We start from the raw sequence: 17,660 nt of genomic DNA, 5'->3' as shown, positions 1-17,660 counted from the left end.
GGCACATATCCTGCAGTTTTTTTTTTCTTTTTTCTCTTCTGCTCCCTCTGTCTTTTAAAGCTGCGTTGCCTCCGCAGATTTTACCTCTTGGCCAAAACCACCGGACACACTGCTGGTGTCGACTGATCGGCGCTCATCTTTACGCTTCGGAGAGGTGAGTCCAAAACACAGCTTAACTAAGATTATCAAGCAGATGCCCACTTCAGTTCACCCTAGGTGATATAAAACAGCACGACAGAAGATTTTTTTGGATCAATTTACGCACAGGTGTAGTAAATGCGTAATTGCAGTTATTATCTTATCGGAAGGACGTTACGCAAATAATTTGCGTCAGTTTCGTCCTCGGGCACACAGATGGTGTATTTACTGAATATTAATGAAATAAGATAAGATTTACTTTATTCCACCCCACCATTTTGGGGTGGAATAAAGTGGTGTTGCGATGCGCAACAGGTGATGCGCTTTGTTTGTCACTGAAATGGCACGTATTTCAGATTATCTATAGATCTATATTTCCATGCAATATATTAATGTTTTTATTTCTTGAAGCAAGTTAACTGTTTAACTGTCTGTCTAAGTGTCTGTGCCACTGCTATTCTTATTCCCAGGGAGAATATTTCCTTTAAAAACAAAACCCTTGTTTATAACATCCAATATTATTAAGGTGAATTATCTATATAGTTGCAGGAAGTAATATAATACCATGTAATGCAGCCAAATACAATACCCTGAAATAAATAAGCCTATTGCTGAAGTTTATGGTTTTATCTTTAATCTTTGTTGTATTGGACTGTTGCTCACTTCACTGTAATTTTTGAAACCTAACTCCCTTACACATAAAGTCTCAATATAAACTGTACAAAACAATGCAATCCAATACCACGAGGTAGTAAAAGTGATGCAGCAGTATTGGATTGGATTGCATCGTATGTACATACAGTAGCCTATATTATATTAAATGGTGTGTGAAGATATTAACATCTGTATAGTGAACAGCTGTGCCCAAACACATGTGACTATAAACCCTTAAAAACATACATCAGCATACTGCCTCCTCCCTTCTGGTTTGGGCAGCTGCCAAACCAAATGCATGATGTCATTAAAGAGACCTGGAGATTCTGGTTCTCCCAGTGGCTCCAGTATGACTTCACCATCCTCCAAAACCCATAAAAACTTTTTTACTCGACTGTTTTATAATTAATAATAATAAAAAAGTTATAAATAGCCTCTTTCAACTTAAACAGACTGCTCTTTCTCCAGGGGTTTAGTTTTTTGCTGCATCTTCTAAATCACTTTTAAGACTATAACGTGTATCTTAGAAGTATTTTTATTTTCAGTTTTTGATGTAAATGATGTAAAATCAACACAAAAGCAATTTATCATTCATTTATAGAGCCTGTAGTGTATAATTTATATCATCTTCAATGGGTCTGTTGTATGTCAGTGCCTGGGAGGTCTCCTTTCCATCAGCCCAGCAGCAGGACATTTGCCACACTGAGGCAACTGGAGGCTTTGGTGCCAGCAGTTTATTAGGCAGGGACATGCTTTTGTTGAGAAGACAGTTTCATCATTTCTTTTATCCTTGCAAATGGAGCAGAGAGAGAGAGAGAGCGAAAGAGAGAGAGAGGGTGTGTCTGAGTGTAGATGACGGAGTTGATGAAACACATGAAACAGCGCTTTCACCAGCCCAGCGCACTACTCCTAAATAGGCAATGCTGCTTGTTTCTCTGTGTGGGCTGAGCAAGCTGAGTAGAAGCAATATGCTCACTTGCGGATGTTGAACTGCATGTCCTGTCTACTGCTGTCCTCACCCTTCTGTCCTCTTCAGCCAGACAACAAAAAAAGCCTCAGCTGAACTGCAGTTGGTTACTTTGTAAATAAATTGAAAGAAGTAGGACAGAAAATGAGACTAAGGGGATTGAATGCCCTTTGTGAAATTTCTAAAAGAGAAGAAAGCCAATGTGTTCATGGTTTTATGCAGTGGTGGAAGTAGTTAGTATATATACCACACATACCACTCTGCAAGTAATAGTCCTGAATTCAAAATGCATAGGAAACATACACATGTATTATCAACATCAAAAGTACTCATTATGCAAAATGGCCCCACGCAGAGTGTTAATATTACAAATGCATTAACATGCAAGCAGCATTTTACTGTTTAGTAGTTGGTTGAGGTGGAGCTAATTTGCACTACTTTATACACTGTTAGGTACTTAAGTCTATAACAAATGGTCATATTTTAGAGGCCGATCATGTGTTTTGTATATAAAATTATCCTGCAAAATTACTGTAGCTGACAGACAACTAGAGTAAAGTAAAAAAAAGTACATTTCCCTCTGAAATGTAGTGATGTAGAGGTATAAAATAGCATAAAATTGAAATCCTCAAGTGATTTGATCTGCTTGATTGCTTGGATTGCACCTCATTTGTACGTCACTTTGGACTAAAGCATCTGCTATGTAAAGCATCTAAATGTAAAGAGAAAGTACCTCAAGGTTGTACTTAATTACAGTACTTGACTATACTGTATGTGCTTAGTTACTTTCCACCACTGATTTTATGAGTGCTTTAAAATTACTACCACTATTTTATAATAAAACTACTCAAGCTCAACTAACCAGAGCAAGAAATGATATCACACAACCAAGACTTGATAATTTAGGTGGGAGAATGAAGGCAGAGGGATTAAAAATGCTGTCCTTCCATCTTTTGACCATTTTTATATACAAACTGAAAGTCTAATGTGGTATCACTATGACGTTTTGAGGGTTGAGTAATGCAAGTCTATAATCCTCAAATGTGACAGACTGAAATGCTCTGTCCATCAAGAACATGTTTTGTGATGTTTCATGTCTCTTTTCTGAAATACTGAACCCATAGTCATGATTACAGTTAGGTTTCCTCTTCCCTGTAACATATTGCTTGACACATCAGCAGAAGGGAATGAGAAGCCTGAATCATGTGAGACCAATGAGAGCTGAAGTGAAGGCTTTATCTGACTGTACTTGTGTGTGTGAGTGTGTGTGTGTGTGTGTGTGTGTGTGTGTGTGTGTGTGTGTGTGTGTGTGTGTGTTAGCAACATTTCTATCCAAGACATATCCTTTGGACAGTAGTGTTACTGTGTTGATAGAGTTCCCCTCATGGCCTTTTGTCTACACTTATTTGACCTCAGTGTGTCTGGGTCTTGCAGCCACACCCTGATATCTTAAGCTGCTCGGTGGTCTTATGTCCATGTTGTAACACAGCTCAGTGTGTTCACAGATGAGAGTGTGTGTCTGCGCTGTTGTCTTGTTGCTGTGTTTTTCTGTGTGTGCATGGTGAGTCATTGTTCCCCTGACAGAGATAGTGTGGCTCAGTCTGTCATTGCTCTGTCTGCTCACTAACCAGATATGGAGGGTGACTGAGACACATGGATGTCCAGGGCGAGAGGTCATGTTGAGAAATGAGCTCTCAGACACACACAGGCTGGGCTTTTGTTGCTGTTGGTAACAGTGAGGAGAGGGTGGCTGCTTGTTCCAGTCATACTGAGCCATTTGATCTCATTTATTCAGGAAGTACAGGCCAGATTTCCTGTTTTTCTGTGACGCCAAACCGCAAATCTACCACTTAGGGAGGTGATAGGTGATAGGACTGTAGCCAAGAGGCAACACCTAATGAAAAATGTATAATATGCATTGCATGTCATGATAGAATGTGTTTCAAAGGCACACACTGCATGTGTGAGAGTGTATCACTGTTTATTTCCATTAGTGGCAATTTAGAGCCTTTTGTATCAAAATGGAGAAATGGAAAATTAGTTGCATTACTAGCAACGTAATAATGGTGGTTATCTCATTTGGAAAAAATATATATTTATAGTTTTGTTTATTGAAACCAGATGTACATTATATTAGTGCTGAACAGAAAGAACACAAAGAGAATCTATAAACAAACATGTTCTGCAGCTTAAAAAGCTAATTTAACAGCTTGTATTTAAACAAGAAGTGTTAAAGTGTTAATTACAACAGCTCGTCAGGCAAACTTTATCATTGGCAAGTTTTCACTGACTTTGTGATTCCATCGTTAGACTTTTGGTGTTGTTCATATTAAATTTCAAAGCAGGAAACATGTTTTTTTCTGATAAAATAAATGACTCTTGAATGCAGCACAAGAAAGCCTTACCAAGAAGACCAAAGATAATGCAATATATTGCCCATATTTGGTATCAGTGGATATATTCGGTTTCATGTGCCACCTTGCATGCTGCAAAGTAAATACATTGTCAACAAAACTCCTCAGGAAACACTTGCACTAATATGTTATTTGGCTAGGGTAGATGATAATGATAGTATTCTCCCATTTTCAAGCTACCTGCTTAAAAACCTAGATCCTTCACATATAAAGTCTATGACATAGACCAAGAAGATGCAAGTAAGAAATGTTTCAGATCACGAAAACATGTCAGTTTTGCTTGCAGAGTTTTTTTCCCCTGAAGAACATTAATTGTTCATTCATCTATAAATCTGTTTCACATATGGGATGTTCAATGTTTTCATCTTGCACATTTTGAAATATATAACTTTTATGGTCAAGAATTTTGCTCCATTTGGTTCCACTAACACTTGGCTAAATTGACTGACAGAAAATTAAGATGTTTGTGTTAAACAAGTGTGTAAAATGTCACTTTCAAGTCAAAAGCTCAGGCTTCAGCCTGTTCTCAATGCTTCATTTGCAAAGTTACATCTCCATCAAACTGACATCAGATTGTTCGCACATTCCCACAAACGGCTGTCTGTTCCGTAGCCTTTGTTGCACATTTGCAAGTTTGTTCCACGTGTTTTTTGCGTTGTCTACTCACATATTTCAGATCAGATTCGGGCTGGAACATTTAGGGATGTATTTGGGAAGTTTATATTTCAAGTAAACAGTGAGAAGAAGAAGGGAAATCCGACTACTACTGTTTGTTTATGTAGCCTCTGGAGCTGGAAGCTAACCAACCAGAACAGAGTGGGCTCATCAGGAGGGGGGCCTTAAAGAGACAGGAGCTAAAACGGCCTGTTTCAGACAGAGGCTGAACTGATGGGCTGCATAAAGGACCAGTATAAGATAAATAAGGTGTTTTTTGAATTGTAAATCATGCAAAGATATTACAGTACAGCCCCAGAATATAAATATAGACCTGGAAATATGCATGATATGTCCTTTTTAACACAGGGGATTATGTACTGGGCAATTCATGTTGACCATATTAGACCACAATTATATTGGTCCAACTCTGTAGACAACATTTCATGTTCATAGTATTTGTTCTATTCATCATTGTTGTCATAATCATCATTATTCCATCTGTCAACACTTAGATTAGATATAGTTTTGTCATTGGTTCAGTCCTCTGCCCCACCTCTGACTGTCAAAATCCTCATTAAACACTTTGAGGAACCAGAAAATCCATAATAACAAGAATAAAGACACAAAGTCTGAAAGATGTGAAATGGGGGGAGAGTTGATTACTTAATTTCTGATTAGGGTTTAAACAATTTGAAACAAAGAGAACAATTTGACTTTAATCAGGTGTGTAAAGAAATAGAGCAGGAAGACCAGATTTCCTGATGAAACACACAGCAGATCTTCTACGAGGGAGGCTTCTGTAGGCTTTGAGTCATGGCGCCTTCTTGGTCATTAATTACTCTTTGTGGGTTTAGGATAATTGGATGAGAGATTATAAAAGGGGTCAAACGTAATGCTGTGTTCTATGGTAATGGACCAAATCAAATCAATAATTACAACCAGATGCCCGAGTACAAACACACACAGAGATACAGATACACAGATAGCTCAGTGCATTGATTTGTTTTGTGTCTGATATATGAAATAGTTTATTCAATATAGTTAAGAAATGAGTCTATCCTTTTAAATTGGATGTATTATGGTTCCTCCTGCTGATGTAAGTGATTTTAGCAAGAGTCTAACCTTCTACTGTAATTTACTTTATGCCTCACCAGTTTCCTCTCATTCTCATAATGATCCCGTATTTCTTTATTCAAGGTTGTCTGACTCTAGACGCCTAAAACAATCAGAGTAAAGTGCCATCTGTGGTGCCACATTTACTCTACTGCAGAATAGATGATGATGATCATCATCATCATGATAGTTACTGTTGTGTTAATACACAATATACACTTAAAAATGTTGAACTCATACTAAAGGGCCACTCCTCCAATTTTAAACATTCAGTTTAGTCTTCTTTGGCTCTGACGGAGCTTTCCAAAGGTTGAAAAAATAACATCTAGTGATGTCATCAGGGTTATCAAGGCCACTAAAAAACACGGGTTAGGGTGAGGATTTTTTCCTTCTTGTTCCTTCCTGCAGAATGATGTATGTGCAGAGTTTGACACTAGACGGCTGTTTTCACATTCATCTCCTGAAGGTGGAAAGTTTTTCTCTGTGCTCACTAAAAATCTCCATTAATTAGGTGGTATAGTTTCAAGAGAATCTGTTTGTACATATATCATCTTTACTACATACTGTATTTTCTTTACTAATACCTGCGACACAGTATTATTATATAGAAGAATTCATCACTAACAACAAACTGTCTTTCTTTCTTCTCCTATTCTAAAATATTCTACTCTGGCTTGCTTTATAGTTTCGTTTTTAACATACATCTTATCTTTTGGGAAAGTTGACATATAGTTTTTCACATACAGTATATGTATACACACATAGACAAGAACATATAAGAAGAGACTTATATAACACTCCACATTGTCCCTCCTCAGTTCAGTCAATGATATCAACTAGCTCCTCTTGTGAGTCATCCCTCTGAGTTATGATGTTAAGTGATCCAGTATGTCATCTGTACATGTTCTGAACAGTCTAACAAAATATTTTATGTCAGTGCATTGGGAGTATCTATTATCCCTCATGGCCATCAGTCAAAATCTTCAGACTGTTTCTTTCTTTTTTTTACTTTCTGATGTTACAGCAGTGGAATCCAATCTATCACCTAATCTACTGTGTCCCCTCTCTCATCCGCTCGATTCTCTGATGCATACCCTAAAAAGGAATGGAGGGGCGAAGGTTGGATTTGGACATGGAGTTGGGGGTGTGTACAGGTCACAGAGGGGTATATACAGCCCCCCATAACTTAACAAGGCATATGGTCTCTGGGTTTGACCCTCTGTGGATGCTACCGTCTCCTCCTGTCCTTGTGTTGCTTTCTTTTCTGCTCTTCCTCCTGACTGGAACCAAACATGACTTTCAGACACTCAGGTACGGATGCTAAAAAAGTGAGGTTAAATGATGCTCCATGATTGGATTTGATACCTTGTAATCAGGTGAAAGTTGTAAAACCTGTGTACTATTGGCGTGCCTTTTTTCAAAGCTCAGGGAGAATTTGGCATAGATTTAAAACAAAAAGCAACAGGTAGCCAGTGTAGCGAACCCAGGATTGGTGAAATGTGATCATGTTTCCTAGACCGAGTTAAAATCCTGGCAGCAGAGTTTTTGAGCTGGAGGAAAGAGAGGGATTTTTTGCTGATGCCAGAGAGCTGGGAATTACAGTACTCCAATAGACTGGTTATGAAAGCATGAATGACAGTTTCCAGATTTCTGGCAGAAAGAAATGGTCTAATCCTTGAAATGTTTCTGAGATGACAAAAGCAGCATTGAACCATTGAATTACATGTTTTTCTAGGCTGAAGTTTTGATCAAAAAAGACACCAACATTTCTGCAATGCTGAGTTATTGAATGAGATAGTGAACAAAGACTGTTTATGTTGGGTTGTTTGTACTGTCTTGACCTATAATTAATATCTCTGGCTTATCAGTGTTTAGCTGCAGGAAATTTTGTGACATCCACTTGTGGATGTCATGCAGACAGGTTAGCGGGTTGACATTGCTCTGAAAGTTGTTTTCAGGGTCACAGTTTAGATAGATCTCAGTATCATATGTGTAAAAATGGAAACTGATGCCTCTGGGCACCTCGCAGTGAACACCCATTGTAGCTAACCTGGAATCAGTGATACCAATACAGAAACGTCTGTCTTCTTGAGAGGGCCTGAATCATTTCAGAGCAGTACCACTGATACCAGCCCAGTTTTCAAGATGGTCCAAGAGGATATCATGGTCAGTGGTTTCGCTTAGGTCCAGGAGAACACGAATGGATTTATGGTCAGCATCAGCTGACAGGAATCTCTTTCAGTATTATGTTTTTTTCTAAGAGTACCCACACACTAAATCAAAGCTTCCTTTAATATTATTTGCAATGTTTCGAACAACTGCAAGTCTTCCTCAAGCAAACAGATGTAACAATATAAACTAAGCTCAAAGGTCCATTCAGCTTTTTGGAGCTTTTTGTTGATGTTTTGTTGATGCTTCTCCAGTAAAATGAATTGTGGCAACGCTTGAATGCATGAGTCTAAAATCCCTTTCTCTGGTGGGATGGAGCTGTTTAATTATTATATCCTAAATTTTAGTCCATTATACTGTGTTATTTTGATGCATTTCCTTTTAATTTAGGTAAAAAATAAACCACAAAGTGATTTTTTTAAACACAGACATTTTTTTTTAATGAGCACTTAAATTTGAAGGAGTATTTATTCGTAGATGGCCTAAAAGCTGATTAATGCCTTTCTTTTTACTCATAACAGTATGAATAATTTGGAATTTCTGGAGCAAACAATTGAAACTTCTACTATGGTCAAATAAATGATAAATGAACTAATGATTTATAATAACATCATATCATAAAAATATCATTCTTGTAGTAGAAATATGGGGTCTAATATTTGTAGCGTTCTTCCATCTCTAATTTCATGATGCATATTGGATGATTGAAGAACATCTTGTCTTATTTTGTTGTAATACTGATTTTTCATTCTTTCTTTCCTGCATAACACTATAATAACAGGATGCGATGGTGTTAAAATGACCTGAGTTTGTAGGAGGTCTATTTTTAAGATGACACACTGTCATTACCAAGGTGGCAGAGAATGGAAAATTTCGACACTGTGTTTGCTTCTGTTTGTAGCTGCTGGTTGGCTGATATACTGTAGGTCACTCTGTCTTTGATCCAGTTTATCTCACACCACTCTGACTCACCGCTCAAACTGGTCCCTAACTGACCTTTCTGGCTTAAGAGGACTCCTCCTCCAAGGGACCACAGTAGCAGACTCGCCTCTCCTTCCAACGGTACATACCATGCCTGTTTGACAGGGGGCAGCTGTCACACTGCTTGTAACAAAAGATTAAAGTACTGGATAAGTCTCAGCTGGAACCACAATGACTGTGTGGTCCCAGTAGTCATCACTCTGCATCCTTCTCCATTTATCCCCTCTGGAAGGTCAATGCACTTTAAATAGACACTCCATGTCTAAAATAGATCTGCCTGAGCTCAGTAATGATACCCGAGTGTTGTATGTGTGATTTGACTGTGTTGGACTGGCTTGTTTTAGTGCCATAATAGAGGTGAGAATAGGCGACGCGGGGTGTGTCAGGGCCCAGTCATAAGGCCAGCTTTTATCTCGGGAGCACAGCTGCAGATAGTTCTCTTGCTCCAAACAGTTTCCTATCTATCTGTCCATCCATCCAAACACACACGAGGAGTGCATACCGCGCTCCGGGAGGCTCATCTCTTCACATGGCTGTTGACCACATCTCACTTAAATAGCTTCAGTCCCCTTTCATAAATATTTTCCTTGCTCCTATGGTTACTAGGACAAAATGCCATTCCGTCCATTGTTTCCCCCATCGCTCCTGTCGTAACCTACTGACTGGATTAAAATGATATTTGTCGCATGGAATAAATCACTTTTTCTGAAGTTCACACACTGGTCAGCTGTCCCTCAGCTCTGACGTCCTGTGGGAGAGAGAAGCTTTAGCAGCAACAGTGATGCAGATAAAGCATAATGTGTCCTCACTCCACCCTACGCACAGCTGTTCCAGGAAACTACTCAGTCTGCTCCCAGCGGATGCTGCCTGTGATGGAAGCACAGGAATGTTGATGTATGAAGGAACAAGCCAACTCAGTTTACAGTGTTTACACTAACAGCCAATAAAATGACCAGGCTAAAATGCGGACAAAGGAGAGAGGTCGGGTTCAGGGAATGAGCCAGACTAAAAATATGACCTAAGCTTTCCAGGGAAAGCTTGATAAAAAAGTCTGCAGGCATGCAGACAACAACAAGACATCTGTGGGCTGCTTTTTTTACCTCACCCACACTTCCATCATCAGTTTGGTATGCTGTTAGAGCTGTACCTCACTGTTTCTCATATTAAGGGGAAAACAGGTAAATGTACTTCCTCCATTGCAGACTGTCCACTTTCTGCTTTGATCTGTTCTGCATTTGAGGGTGTAAAGGTCAGATGTACATTAGTAACCTTGGGTATCTACTGGTCACCAAAGTCCTGTCATTTCATATGATTTGTTGTTGATTATTTTGAAATTAAAAAAAAAAAAAAAAAAAAAAAAAAAAAATTGTATTTATATCAACTATCTTGTGTCTGACATGCTTCATGTATAAATTGAGTTGAGTTGCTGAATGGGATGTCTAGCTCTAGCTTGCATTGTTCATTGAAACTGGGTCATGATAAAAAAGGCAACACTGTCCCCATCTGGTGTTTAATGGAAAACCTCCAGCCTTGTAGAAGCTCAGTATTACCACTGTCTGACAGTCTTGTGTGTTTTTACAGGTCCCCGGAGTTATCTTACCTCCACCATGACTGATCGCTTCGACTGCTACTACTGCCGTGACAACCTGCACGGGAAGAAGTATGTGAAGAAGGACGACAAGCACGTGTGCACCAAGTGTTTTGATAAGCTCTGTGCCAACACCTGCGCAGAGTGCAGACGCCCCATTGGTGCTGATTCCAAGGTGAAAACATAGTCTGTCTGAGAGTGCGAGTGATGGACAAAGAATGAATGAGTGAAGGAGGAAATATAAAATATATCAACAAAAAGGACCATAGAGGTCACTCTGGTCAGTGCAGACAGATTAAATTTGTTTACCATTCAAAACATGATAAACAGAAATGTTTAATGGTGATTGTGATGATTGTAATTTCTTGATACATTTCTGTTTATCGTGCTTTAAATAGTAGTTAAAGTCAATAAATTAATATTACTGTGTCATTCACTTGCTACACAAACTTACCTATTTGTACAGGATGCCATATTAAACCCACATATTGTCGAAATTTAGTCCAGTACAAATCTTTTTACATTAATTGAAGTTTCAGAACTTTTTTCGGTTTTTAGTTGTTATCTCAAGTGACTTTTTAATTTTTGTTTCTTGTGAAAATACACATCTTCACATGAGCCCCGGTGATAGCAAGTGAATATACTTTTGTACACTGATACAAATGTACACAAGTAAAAACATGTCACTAAACAAGTGTTCACAAGAAGTCATAATTAGCTCCATTTCCCTTATATTTTTCTATAGACATTAAGAATTAGAATAAATACTTAAATGTCACATTAATGTACATGCATCTATCCATTTGTTCCTGTGATACAAAGAAAATCACAGAGAGCATGAAATTTTTACGTGAAAAACAGTAGATTTATGGTCTGCTCACATGACTTTTTCTCAGCAGACATTTTAAGGTGTTGCTCATAACATTAACGATGGCTCTGTTGTATTCAAGTGTCCCAGTAAGCCATGACAGTGTGACAATGAGCTAGCATGCACAACACCAGGACCATGAAACCAAAGCAGCTAAATGGAATTCAGCCATCATTAATTTGATCATTTACACCTGTGCTTTTGTTAAAATTTCTTCTGTTATTAAGTGCTATCCACCTTGAATTATAAAACATCTATGGATGTTATTGGGTTAATACAAAGATAACAAGAGATTAAGTAAAGGACATAAAGTGAGAATGTATCTGTGTGTGTGTGTGTGTGTGTGTGTTTGTGTGTGTGTGTGTGTGTGTGTGTGTTTCATCAGTCATCTCTTATCTGTTCAAAGTGCTCTCAGGCTTCAGCTGTTACACGGTCTGAGCTCTGTCTCTCCTCTAACAGTGGCCTCTGCTTCCAAAATCCTCTCACCACTCAGTCACAGGCAGTTAAACGTGTGAAAAAGAAGTGTCATTAGTACTAATGGGGCTTAAATACTGTACTTTATATCACATTTTCACCATCTAAGTCCCCCTAACTCCTTCATGCCTCACCACATCCCAGTTCACTTCATCTCCACTTTAATGCCTGCCACATGGGCTTGTTCTGCATTCTGGCCCCGAGCCTCAGTCCACATGATGAGTAAACAAACTCCACTTTAATGAGGTCTGCCTGAGGACTTAGCGAGGGCACCTCCGCTCACCCTTCGCTTCCTCTCTGTGTTCAGGAGCTGCACCATAAGAACCGCTACTGGCATGAGGACTGTTTCCGCTGTGCCAAGTGCTACAAGCCACTGGCCAGTGAGCCGTTCAGCGCCAGGGACGACGGCAAGATAATGTGTGGCAAGTGCGGCTCCCGGGAGGATGGCAACCGGTGCCAGGGCTGCTACAAGGTGGTCATGCCAGGTGGGTTTGCAGTTATAATCAGGGCCGGCCCTGACTGTTTAGAAAGATTTAGATTGGAGCCCCCCAAAAAAGTGCAACCTCCAATTCAAGAACTTCAGATATGATATCACACTAAAATCAGTTGCCACAATGGTAACTCCAGCCCAGACAAAGTCCTCCCAGTCCAGGCCAGCTTTTAGGAATTATGGGCTGCGGGATACAATTTTTCAAATATGTCCCCACATCCACACCCACTCCAGCAGCAGCACCACCACCACCCACCCTTAGCTCTAATACCAACACAGGCAATTTCAAATACATTGACCTTGTAGTGACACTAATGGAGTCTCTAACAACCATTTCAGACACTCACGGTCAAGTTATTCTTTCTTTTCTTTCAAATTACACTGTGGCAAAAAGGCAAGTAGGAGTCAAGGTGCCATTCAATGAGTGTTGGTGGGATTGCCTGAGGTAGCACATGAAATTTGGTGGCTGTTGTGCACAAACTGACTGAGACTGAAAAAACAAAAAGCAGTTGTTTTTTTTCTGACATGAGGACTCCTGAACAGTTCAATATGTTCCCTGAAGAGCTCAGTTTTACTACATCTATATCATCTTTTCAATCTCTTAGAATTCACATTAATTCATCTGCTTTGCTGCTCAATATAAGCTCCGTCTTGACTTTGCTTTGATATAATTTTGCTCTATATAAAGTACTGTGTAATTTAATCAAGTGCTATATAAAGGGAGGTTATTAATATAGTTACTCCCAAGCTCCTAGAATAGCTGGCTTCATCATTTATGCCACTTGGTATCCACTGATATCTCTAAACAAGCAGCAGCCTGCTGTTGGGTCATTATAGCCAAAACTTTGTTCAAACCCACAGAACTTTATTTAAAATGCTAGTAGAGATCCTAAAGTTTATAAAGCAGTATACATTTAGAGAAATGTGAAAAAACTATGCACAGAACATGCAGAATATTTCCATTTGATGGAAAAATGCAGTCATAAAAACATGGAGTCTTTGTAAACATTATATCACTTAAATGAAGAGCTGGAAGAAACTGATACAGAATATATATTACTGTCAGACAGTGTGGAATAAAGTGAGTTAAACAATGATTTTAAAGCTACTAACAAGGAGACAAAAGGTCAAAACTGTATGTTGAGGAATTGAATTCTATTAATTTCTAGCCCAGATGGTTATTTTGATCTCATCCACACCAACTCAAAGCTGCACACTTCAACACATTCTGTTTGTGTGTGTTTCAGGATCCCAGAACGTGGAGTACAAGAACAAGTTGTGGCACGAGGAATGCTTCACCTGCTTTGATTGCAAGCAGCCAATCCGCACACAGAGCTTCCTGGCCAAGGGTGATGATATCTACTGTGTCCCCTGCCATGACAAGAAGTTTGCCAAGAAATGCTTCCACTGCAAGCAGGTACAAACACTGATTGTATCGTTAATGTATTTCGTGTTTTTTGTGTGTGTTATTTAGTGTGCATGTTAATACACAATAGAGTTTGAAATTGTGAATATAATCTACGTAAAGTAAAACTAAAGGTCCTATAGGTAGGTTACTTTACCCATTACATCAGAATGAATGATCTTCCAGTATCATGATCAAAGGATTCCTCTGCTCCTCTAAGGCCATCACCTCCGGAGGGATCAGCTACCAGGACCAGCCCTGGCACTCTGAGTGTTTCGTGTGCCAAACCTGCCGTAAGCCTCTGGCGGGAGCTCGCTTCACCTCCCATGAGACCGGATTCTACTGTGTGGACTGCTACAAGACTGATGTGGCCAAGAAGTGCCATGGCTGCAAGAACCCTATCACAGGTCAGGCCCAGCACGCACAGATGTTCCTGAGTGTTTGAGTATTGAGTTGCAAACACACTGGGGTTGTCTTGAGTGTACACAATGGGAGGATTAATGGAAAAATCTGCCACCAAAAACATTGAACACTTTCTTCTTTCAGCATAATTATAGAGACAGTTCATGTCCATAGAGGAGGCAGAGAGGCCAGTTTCTCCACTGACAGATGACTCAATATACCATGATGCAATAGGGCCACAAGGAGGAGCTGTAACTGACAGATTGATGATATACTATAATGAGACATTTTATCAATGTGATTCACAGGAGAGAAATTGGATTGTTTTTCTAATTCATTTTCTACCTGCCCCTTTTAAGTTTATTTTATACTTTGGTAGACAAAGTCTGGGTTTGAGATACACGTTTGAAAACCAATTTTACTTTTTCTGACAGCCATCGTACCAAACATTCTGTATACACTAAAGTGCAGAGATAGTTCACAGTGTCATATTTGATCCACACACTGGAATTCAAACTTCCTTATTTAAATATACTGACAAAGCCTTAAAAAAGAGCTTAAATTCCAGATTTAAGATCTCAAATTCTTCATCATTAAAGCTGAATCTGTGCTGAATGTTAGGACAGTTTGGAAGAATTGTTTGAATATCACTTCTTGTGCTGCTGACTGACAGAAGTCCCTCTGTCTCTGCAGGATTCGGCCATGGCACCAATGTGGTGAACTACGAGGGATACTCCTGGCATGAGTATTGCTTCAACTGCAAGAAGTGCTGCCTCTCCTTGGCCAATAAGCGCTTCGTCATCACTGGAGATCATATCCACTGCCCTGACTGTGCTAAGAAACTGTGAGCTGCACAGTCACCTGTGCAGAGGTTTTAAAATTTAAAGTGGAATTACACCAAAACTGACTTTTTGACTGTTACTTTTCAAAAGAACATTTTCTCATAAAAATGTTTGAGTGATGAATTAGAGGCCTTGAAATATTAGAAATGTAATTCCAGCTTCTGAAATAGCATAAAAAAGTCAAAACAGTCAATTTTGGTGAAACGTCTCTTTATGAGGATGAAAGACTAGAGGCTATTTCAACTAAATATGCATTAGCTTGACTCATTTTTCTTCATATATGTAAATGCAACATGTGTCAGTGTCAGGGTTTGATACTACCATGCAAACAGAATTCCTTAATAGGGATTATGATATGCACTATTAGTCTAGTCTAATTCAGGATTCTGTGCAAAAGCCTTTTCAGTGCCTTACTGGAATCTAGAGGGAATGATTTGCTTTTTACATTTGCACTGCTGCTCATACATATCAGCTTTGATTAATAGTCTGTTACATCTCTGAATATTTGAATAGATTATGAGATCTTTATTAATGTTTAGAGTGAATTTGAAATATAAATTAGATTTTTTTCAGACTGATGCTGCAATATAAACTGCTGAAATATAAACTGCTCATGTATTCAAGACTTTTTGGGTGAAGTTCAATGCAAAACAAGAATAAACGAGGAAGTGATCTGAAAGTCTCTTGTTTCTCTACAGGAAGAAATTAGCAACATTGCAATATTTTTGCAAGACTTTATTGTTTAACAGTTTGTATCATCTCAGTACACTTTAGATATATTTACAGTACAAATTTTATTTGTGGACAGGGTGTTGTTAAGTTTGTAAATCTTTCCAGAGAAATTTCATATTCATATTCACAAAGTTGCCCTGGTTGGGTAGACTGATTGTCGAGGCCGAGGTAAGGACAAGCTTTCTTAGTTAACAGTGATACAATAAAAATACTAAATCTCAATCTAAGGCACCGTGCTATCCTATTGTTATAGACGTCGTCGAGGACTCAAGCCCTCAGAGATGCAGCAGGACCTGGAATAGATACAGTATCTGTTCAAGCAGCAGCTACAACAGCCCCCCCAGCAGGTGCTGCTCATGAGAGCACCCTCTCTACTCACAAGCCTCCAAGAGTTAGGGAGTAGGAAAGGTTTGGGGGGAGTTTGGATATAGGCAAGTTTTGGGTTATGAGTGATACTTCTAAAAACATCAGACATCACACAACTCTCCTACGAGTCTGTACAGTAAAGCTACTCCTCAGTAACCATTAGCAAGTCTTTAAACATAGCAAGTAATTTGTGACAGTGCAAAGTGTCTCATGTTTCCTGGATGAATAATGTATGAAAGCTAAAAGCGGGCAGCTCTGAGCAGACGTGGTAAATAATGAAGGACGGTTTATTGAGTCTGTTACATTCTTTGAGCTTATTAATCAAAGCAAAGATCTAAAGCCCCTAGTCTTTATGTACAACGCCATTTTAGTTAGCAAGAGGGTGTGAAAGCCAGCAAAAAACAAGGCAAAAATCAAGGTCCTCAAACCTCTTGCTTGGACTATTCAAGCATAGGGAATTTCAAGATTTCAATGCAGCTCATGGAAAAACCGGAACAGAGAAAACAATATGCAAAACAATCTGAGCCATGTCACATCTTGTTGCCGTCTCGGTTCGTATTGCTGGATGTCCGCTGCTTCGTATTACAAAGCAGAATGGTTGCAAACTGAGCTGGTGTGCCTACTGTAACTGTCCAACATCCCAAATCCTATAAAAATGTTTGGATGACATTAAAAGCATCGTAGTAATGTACAGCAACAACTCTTATCATGGGTCAGACATGTTGCTGAGGGCTGCAACAGACCACTCTCCATCCAAATGTTAGTTAGTTTAGTCTCTGTGAGGCAGTATTCAGAACTGACGCTTAGGGAAGTAGGACTGAAAACTCTTAATAAACATACACACAAATACACACATTGAATGCTGGGAAACATATAGTGGGTCCCCACTTGGCCCCTTGTTTAGCAGAGCTCTTGTGGAAGAGGGCTTTCTGTAAATGCTGGGTTTCGAGGCTGCCCAAACCTAACCTGACTACCCTGGCGCAGGGCACGTGTCGAACAGAAACCTAACTTATAGCACAGTCACATACACAGAGACTTCAATCATCCACATCCTGACACCATTCCATCCTAAACATGGCTTTGTTTGCCTAATACTGATTATATACACAATACAATAACACTTAAATATATGTAGAAATGTATTTTCATATATAAACAAATAGCCAGATTTTATATTATAAAAAATAGTTGAAATGCATTTTGTCAGATGTAGCAGCTAGTATGTTGGGGATTTTAGAGAAGGTTAGTGGGTAATTAATAAAAGAGCCACACAGACAGAAGGATGGATGACTAAGTGTGGATGTGTCAGTAAAAGCTTCTGTTAAAACCAGATTCTTCAAAACCTGGTTTCTAATTTCAGCAAGGGTGAACTCTGGGCATCACAACAGAACTGCTCAACA

The 17,660-nt window shown here is 39.1% G+C and overlaps 1 protein-coding gene across 1 annotated transcript; it reads left to right on the top strand.

Moving 5' to 3' along the window:
- Positions 1-53: 53 nt before the first annotated feature.
- Positions 54-15,841, top strand: fhl1a (four and a half LIM domains 1a). Its single transcript, XM_042419299.1, has 6 exons — positions 54-154; positions 10,675-10,856; positions 12,331-12,508; positions 13,761-13,930; positions 14,139-14,325; positions 15,014-15,841. The coding sequence occupies exons 2-6, from the start codon at positions 10,701-10,703 to the stop codon at positions 15,166-15,168; spliced, it is 846 nt and encodes a 281-aa protein (XP_042275233.1). The 5' UTR covers positions 54-154; positions 10,675-10,700; the 3' UTR covers positions 15,169-15,841.
- Positions 15,842-17,660: the final 1,819 nt, after the last annotated feature.

This window comes from Thunnus maccoyii, chromosome 8 (genome assembly GCF_910596095.1).
Source record: "Thunnus maccoyii chromosome 8, fThuMac1.1, whole genome shotgun sequence".
Classification (NCBI taxonomy): Eukaryota; Metazoa; Chordata; class Actinopteri; order Scombriformes; family Scombridae; genus Thunnus; species Thunnus maccoyii.
This window is presented reverse-complemented; position numbering and strand designations above follow the sequence as displayed.